This window comes from Mycteria americana, chromosome 1, assembly GCF_035582795.1.
Source record: "Mycteria americana isolate JAX WOST 10 ecotype Jacksonville Zoo and Gardens chromosome 1, USCA_MyAme_1.0, whole genome shotgun sequence".
NCBI lineage: Eukaryota > Metazoa > Chordata > Aves > Ciconiiformes > Ciconiidae > Mycteria > Mycteria americana.
Window position 1 is genome coordinate 218,779,004 of NC_134365.1, and position 7,839 is coordinate 218,786,842.

The 7,839-nt window shown below is 42.7% G+C and overlaps 1 protein-coding gene across 2 annotated transcripts in view; it reads left to right on the forward strand.

The window, feature by feature from the left end:
• The window catches only part of INTS4 (integrator complex subunit 4), a 37,512-nt gene extending 31,507 nt beyond the window's left edge, over nucleotides 1–6,005 (forward strand). For both annotated transcript variants that reach the window (XM_075491227.1, XM_075491228.1), the window contains exons 20-23: nucleotides 1,658–1,817; nucleotides 2,138–2,281; nucleotides 3,013–3,133; nucleotides 5,648–6,005. In XM_075491227.1, coding sequence (XP_075347342.1) covers nucleotides 1,658–1,817; nucleotides 2,138–2,281; nucleotides 3,013–3,133; nucleotides 5,648–5,841 — 619 coding nt within the window. In that variant the 3' untranslated portion in view covers nucleotides 5,842–6,005. The remainder of the gene's footprint in view (nucleotides 1–1,657; nucleotides 1,818–2,137; nucleotides 2,282–3,012; nucleotides 3,134–5,647) is intronic.
• The last annotated feature ends 1,834 nt before the right edge of the window (nucleotides 6,006–7,839 follow it).

The following is a 7,839-nucleotide window of genomic DNA, read 5'->3' on the forward strand; positions in this document are numbered from 1 at the left end:
TGTTTAGCTTATTTGGTAGCTAATGACTAGAACTGTTCATTTGCTTTGTATCTTTTCCTCGCACTGAGTCTCAGGATCAGCAAAACTCATCGCTTTTTCTCAGGAATGTAACTCCTACAGGCAGTGATGAATTCCACAAAAGGGAATCTGGATGATGGTAGATCTTGTCAGTTATCTGTCAGGTCACCTATAAATGCTCGGACATGTAAAATCCCTGTGTCTAGGTTGTGCAGCCTCACTCAGTGTGCCAGATTTTAGCTGCATCCCATGACAGAGGAGTTGCAATTTGCTGTCTGTGTAGTGGCAGTCACAGGAACAGAACGATGTGTATTTTGGCATAGCCCTCTTACCATGTACAGAGGAGAGTGTGACTTTTTTTCTCCACCCTTGCCCAGCTGGTGGTAGAAGCTTCCGTTAATGGATCATGAGCTCCTGTAGAGCACCACCAGGATCCTGAAAAAAATCTCACTTCTTGGGCTTTCGGACCTGAAGCTGTTTTGGGCATGTCCAATATTCCTGTCCAGGCTTTATAGACTCAACTGTAGGTGAAGATACAGTGCAACATCAGGCTTGACAAGCAGGGAGGGGAGCCCGTTGTTCAAGAGGCTGTTCACCTACAGAAATGGTGCATTGTTTCACCAAATTGCACGAGTATTTACCAGGCTTACAAAACTGCTAAACGCAGCAGGAGTGTTGCTGATAATAACAGATAAGCCACCAATGACTCAGTCTAACGAAGCATCTTCTGCATGCAGGGATGTAGGGTAGTAGCCCAATTTTACTTTTATATAAAGAACAAGAAATACCAAATGCTCTTCTTGTGAGAGGCTGTTGTCCCAAGCTGTAGAATGGATTCTATTCTCTGTTCTTGACCTCTAGAACTAGCTTCCCCCCCTACTGATTGTAGTTTACTATTAAAATTTCACTCCTCAGATGTAATAAATAATAGTCTTATAAATACTGGTAGAGAAAAACTATTCTGGAACCTTTGCTGCAGCAGCAGGTCAGACAACTCGCGTATCGGGTGTGTGGGTATGTTAGATCCTGCAATGAGTCAGCTATTTAGTTAGCCAGATGAGTGCACAGCATAAAGAATTAGGCATATGGATGTCTTCGCTGAGAAGTACCAATTTCAAAAGTTTGCAAGGCAACTATAGTAGGAATGGCTTTTTCATCCAGCTGTGGTTCTTTGTTGAGACATCGAGATTGAATGCAGAGTACTGGAATTGCCCGTAGTCTCATTTAATCGGGACTCTTACTGTCTAAATAGCATTTCAGCTGCACATGCGGTCTGAGTGGACAAATCCCTACAATAGCTGCTTCTCACTGATGATTTGTTGATGGGCACCTCAGCATTTCTAGCTCCTTTTTTGTGAATCTAGCTTCCTTTGCCTGCTAGGCTCTGTATTGATGAAGGACGTAAGAAGGGAGGCCTGCATAACCCTTAATATTGTCAGTTTGAGCACAAGGTATGGTCCAAACATAACTAGCCAAAATCGTCTTTATCTTATGTGTGAGACATCCATCAGAAGAGGAATCTACATATCTAATTCTGTCATTATAACTAAATATAAGGATTAAGTTGCTTGGCTGAAAATAACGATACTGTTGAAAATGTTGAAAAAAGTATTTGGTTTTTAATTTATTCTTAACACAGATGTTTCATCTCTGAGCTCCCACATATGCAAGGCAGTTTTGTAGATAAATTGCTGGACTTAATGCCCAGACTTGTGACATCCAAGCCTTCGGAAGTGGTCAAGATTCTTCAGACAACACTGCGACAAAGTACCTTCCTCCACCTTCCTCTTCCTGAGCAGGTCAGTTTAATGCAGAGAATTAAAATGCAGTATCCTTGCAGACTGTCTCAGCATTTGACTACTTCCTAATACACCATGAAGCTTTTAGGATTCGGGTTTTTGGTCAGTCCCAAGTGTTATTTCTTCAAAGGCTTTCTTCTACTTACCTAGCATCCTCAGGACTATTGCTAAAAATACAGAAAACTTAGTAATTCCTGGCAGTATCTAAAAGAATCCAAAGTTCATGCACAATTTCTCCATTAAGAACAGTAATGATTATCTTTTTTTCTTTCCTCCTCCTCCCTCTGCCTTATTTTTGCCAACCGCTTTGCCCCTAATAGCTCCATAGAGCTACTGCAAATATCATTGAGCCTACTGGTGAATCTGATAATCCCCTGAGGTTTACATCGGGGTTGGTAGTGGCACTGGATGTTGATGCAACTCTGGAACATGTGCAGGATCCCCAAGGAACCGTTAAAGTTCAGGTAAGCAGTCTCTTGACTTAAATGCAAACAAGATTGCATTTGGGGGGAGTTTGTTTAATGTCAATACTTCTAAATAATTACACGCTTTATTAGTAACAATGTTGGATTTCTGAGTTTTAGCCACGCATTCAGAAACTGGCTTGTATATAGCGCGCCAAGTTGACTTGCGTACAATTCCTGAGAGTTTTCTTTGAGCACTTTGATGCCGTTCTGTGCTCTACATGCCACGCTTTCATGTGCTCTGGGCACGTTACGGACATGAGCACAAATAAACGCTGGTGAACTTCCAGCTTGTGTAGTGGGAGAAGGAGGAGCAGGAGAAGCTGTTGGGAACGGTAGAGAAATACGCAGGCTCTTGGCTCTCTGTATTTACAGCTTAACTTTCTTCCTGCTGCTGAATCACTAGTTTCAAATGCAGGTAAAGAGGTGGGTGTGGTATGATACCAAGTAAAATATGCAAGTTCACTGCATAACAAAGAAACAAAAACCTCTGTTTACAGTGCAGAGGAAGAAGCTGATGTCAGTGGATTCTTTTTCCACCTGTGCTGTGGGTCTGAACAACCAGCATGTGGCCGTTAAATCTAGGGCAACTGGACTCCTGGCTCCAAGATAAAGCACACCTTCCTGCCTCTGAACTCGCACAGAAAACACCAAAATAATGCACACTGTGCAAATCCCCAGTCCAGTTGTCATTCAGTTGTTTCCTTTTTTTCTTTTTTTTCCTCCTATAGGTATTGTATCCAGATGGACAAGCACAGCTCATCCATCCTAAACCAGCTGACTTTCGAAATCCTGGTCCTGGAAGGCACAGGCTGATAACTCAGGTTTACCTCTCACACACAGCCTGGACAGGTAATGTTAACGATACAAGTTCATGTGAGTGTGTTGCTGCACTTTTCTAAGATAAGCGTATCTTGCTTGATCCCAGTTTCCTGCAGATAAGACATACGTGCCCACAGTCTTGGGGGCTTTGAGCTCTCCCTCTGCTGTTGTTCTGCAGATTTTTTTTTTTTCCTCCCTTCTTAAATACGTTATGCCAGGGGCGCTACCACTGTCACTGACTGGCTCAGCCGTGGCCAGCAGCGGGTCCATCTTGGAGCCGGCTGGCATCGGCTCTATTGGACATGGGGGAAGCTTCTAGCAGCTTCTCACAGAAGCCACCCCTGCAGCCCCCTGCTACCAAAACCTTGCCACGCAAACCCAATACAGGGCTACGCGTGCAGTCTTCCAGCGCTGGGAGCCTTTACGTGGGAGCACATATTCAAGGTGAGGTTACCAGTTTCTGTGCAGAGCAAGATCAGTTGTAGGAGTCAGGTCTGCATCCTTATTTGAAGGCAAGGAGTCACGGTAAACTGACTCATTGTAATTCATTGTTTTAGGCCTGACAGGTATTTGCACAGGGCAGAGAACCTTTGGAACTGTGTGTGCTCAACAGCACAATTTCACTGCTGATTAAACTTTCACCCTTTTAATGCCCTAAAAACCACCCTTTAGCTCTGATGAAATGTGCGACTCCCAACATTCACGTTCAGTCTCAGCTGGCATTCATGCTTCCCTGTGAAAGTGCTTCAGTAATTGGCTTGTGGACTTCAAACAACAAAAGGAGAATATTTGTTTGCAGCTCCCATTGTCCTGTTTTCTTTTAATCCCTTTACGTTTATTCAAATTTGTGGGTTTTTTTCTGAGCAGTTATTAATAGGATTTGGTGATTTTTTTTGTTTGTTTGTTTTAACCAACAGAGTTTTGTTCAGTGCAATGTTCTTTCACGTGCTCCTTTTATATAGCACTTCCATGGTGTACTCGTTCATCCTGCGATCTTTGTTTTGGTTTGGAGAAATAAAAAAAATGGTATTGTTTCTACGACCGGAAGTATCTGAATTTAAAGGTTGATCCTGTACCAGAGGGAGCTGAATTAAGTCCTTATTTCTGCTTCTGCAGCGTTCACTGGAAGGCCATTTTAAGTATGGCCCTGAGGGATTCTGTTCTGGTGTCTCCCCTAGCCATTATTTTAACTACTAACTTTGACATTGACACTTGGGCATATAAAACGTGGGGGGGGGGAGGACACCAAGCTGGGAGGGGTTCAGGGAACGGAGTCAGAATTCAAAATGGAGAAATGGCCTTCATTCAAGATATTGAAACTTCTTGAAGGCCAGTAAAAAGTGTGTGCTTAGGAAGGAGAATGCCCAAACACAAAGCACGGATTAACTGACAGGTGTACAGCAGAAGCGATAGAGGCGACTGCAAGCTACAAATTAAAGGAGAACTGGCAGAACGGCGAAAAGGTGATTCTCAGGGAGGTGTTAGCTGGACTGTGAGGTAACTGTGGAAAAAGGTGGTTTCCTGTGTTGGATGATGTTTCTGGTGCGGATGATGTCTCAGCTGGAGTATCACTGCAGTTCTGGGCATTGCATCTTAAAATTATGTGGGTTTCCATAGGTTTCATTTAGGATTCAGTAATGTGGTCCTGATGTGGGTTAACCTGGTGTACAGTTAAGCCCCACACCCCCCCCCAGTGCTCACTCCCTCCCTCCCCTTGGGATGGGGAAGGGAATCGGAAGGGTAAAAGTGACAAAACTCATGGGGATTGCACTGTTCAGCAACAGCTAAAACATCTCTGTGTTACCAACACCATTTTGGTCACAAATCCAAAACACAGCACTGTGCGAGCTACTATGAAGGAAAATTAACTTTATCCCAGCCAAAACCAGTACGAGTCCATAAGGAAACTCAAAAAGAATCATGTTTTTCAGTCTAGAAAGGAAAATGTTGATGGGGATATAGTCCAGCATGCTGCTCAGAGTCATACTATGTAGACTGAAAGCCCATTTTTGTTATGAGCACTGGGAGAAGAACAAAGTGAAATCATCTTATGGACAGTATTAGGATTATTCGACTAGCTGCTGAGATGGTGAAAGAGGGGAAAAGGCTGTCTTGCGGTGTGAAAACCTCTGACAGAAGAGAATCTCCAAGTAATCTCCCATGCTGTGAGGCTTGTCAGACATCATCTGGATTTATTTGATCCTGCCATAAGAATATAGGTAGCAAGACCTGCTAGTTCTATGGTCTTTTATGATTTTGTTATTATTTGGTTGGAATAACTTTTAAGAGTTACTTTTGAAAGCTGCTATTTGTCAGTTAGTTGTGAGATTCTCTTTTTAAGTGATGAGAAGGAGGGGGGTTCTTCGTTTTACTGTGCTGAATGTAGTGACAAATTTGTATTTTCAAACACCAGATTGGATTCTGGTCAGCCCAGAATGGCTCTGTACATCACCCAGCACATGTGAGAGAAAATGTCATTCAGTATGGGTTGTTCGCTGGGTGATGACAGTCATGTTTGGGTTGTTCTGTTTTTTTTCTCTGCAGAGCCATGTCAGATTGAAGTGCGGTTGCTGCTGGCCTACAATTCCAACAGGAGCAAGGCATCTGCTAAAATTCCTAAATCTACCTGGAGCGAGAGCTTGGAGGCTCTCCCGCAACCTGAAAATGGCATAGAGGGGACCATACCCTTCAGCAAACCTGTCAAAGTTTATATAATGCCCAAACCTGCCAGACGGTGAAGCCTATCACTAAAAGGAATACATTTATGGGATTGTTGGGTTACATGAAAACAATATACTGTCTTCTGAGATAGTGAACCACACCAAAACAGTTTTATACTTGCATAAAAAGTCAATCGTAGAAAGCAAGCTGCTGAAGAACGATTGCTCTCCTCGGTTAAGAAGCAGATGGACCAATCCAGGAGTTATTTGGCTAATTAAGAGTAGTTGCAAGAAAACGCAGGTGTTTCTGTATTGAATCAACAAAAGCAAGACAGTTCTCAGTCAGCATTCCAGTAGTATTTCCTTGGGCCATATCTTCAGTTTTCACTTATCAAAAGTTTCTCTTCAAGCCCTCTAGGTTTTCTGCTATGTATTTACTAAGGTATTTACTATGTAAATGCTTAGGCACACGAATCAACGTTATTTTTACAGTACTCTGAAACGAAGCTAAGGAGTTCAGGGGTTTTGTGTAGGTTTTTTTTTGGTTTTGTTTTTTTTTTTAATGTCTAAAACTTGTATTTGTGCATTGGTACCTATGTTCTTAGTAGAAAAAAAAAAAATTCTAAAGTGCTGTTGTTCTTGTGTCAGAACTGCATCTCAAAGTGAAATTGCCGGTTGCCATAGGCTAAATCCTGAGCTGTTTTACATCCTGTGCAGCTGTACTGAAGCTAGTACGGTTTTGGAGAGGGCACAGGTTGTTCACATTGTGGTGCAGGGGGAGGAGGAACCTGCTGCTGCAAGCAGCAGAACTTCAGTTAGCAGGATGTGGAGTTATATTGTTTTGTTGCTATAACTCAATTAGTTACTCTTTTTTGTTTGTTTACATAAAACAAACATATTCATCTTGGAATTGTAATCCAAGTCTCTTGCACATTTGTATGCCTTTAGGAACAATGCGATTAAATACCATGGGTTGAAAAATTACTAACCCCATCCCACTAAGTTTTACAGACTCTGTTTCTGTGTGGTGATCTTGAACCGATCTTACTGAGATGAGAAAATGTGTTTAGTTTTTCCTTTCAGCAGCAGTTTTGGCAGTCAAAGTCTTTCTGATGGGCTGAAGTAGCCAAACATGTTCTCTCTCAGTGGAGCAGCAGTCAGGCAGCTTGTCACTGTTCCTCTAAGCGGGTGAGCTGGGAGCACGGAGGGACAGGAACTGACTATTAACCTGATCCTTCTGGCATTCCTGGTGGGAAGTGTGGCTGTGCATTGCTCCCGGGTGCAAGGCTTCAGCGGACTGAGGCACCTCCTATCATTTGTAGCAATCCCTTGGTAGGATTTTCTAGGAGCACTTAATGTGTGAAACTTTATAGTGCGGCAGCCAAATGTTACCTGTGTCCGTAAATCGTTAAAAAAAAAAAGTAAACAAAGCAGTGAAGAAATACCTTCCAGTTGTACAGAGATTAGTGTAAATAATAACCCCTTATGTGCTTTCCTACAATAAAATTGGAAAACTCATGCTAATCTGTTTCCTCTTCATTATATGAGTGAACATGCAGGCCTGCATGGTCTGGCTAATAAAAGATTACTGCAAGTTTTTTGTGATTTTAATTTTTTAGCACTGACATATTGTGGTCCACAGACTCATAACCATAAAACTATTCAGCTGCTTTAGGTATTCTTGAATTAAATACCCTTTCTTACTGCTACTGCTCTTACAAACTGGGTTTTGGTATTTCACCTTCAGGGCACGGCTTTGAAAGCCTCCTGCATGTGGAAGAGCTGAGTTGAGTTGTTTCCATCTGACTTCTCTTTGGCATCCTCAGTTCAGTTCCCAGCAGACAGGGGTGTCCGGGCAGACACTCGAGGAGTTGAGCTAGCTCATGACAGACCTTTTTTTTTTTTTTTTTTCCCCTCTCTCAATTTTACACTTCACCAGTATTTTTGCAGTTTGTTGTCCCAATAAAGAGTTCTGATTTAAATGGTGTCCGTGTGCTCCAGGCCAGGATGCTTTGGTGGGCAGAGCTGAGACCAGGGGCTGAGGGAAGGCCTCTGTCTATGCCACCCGCCTCTGTC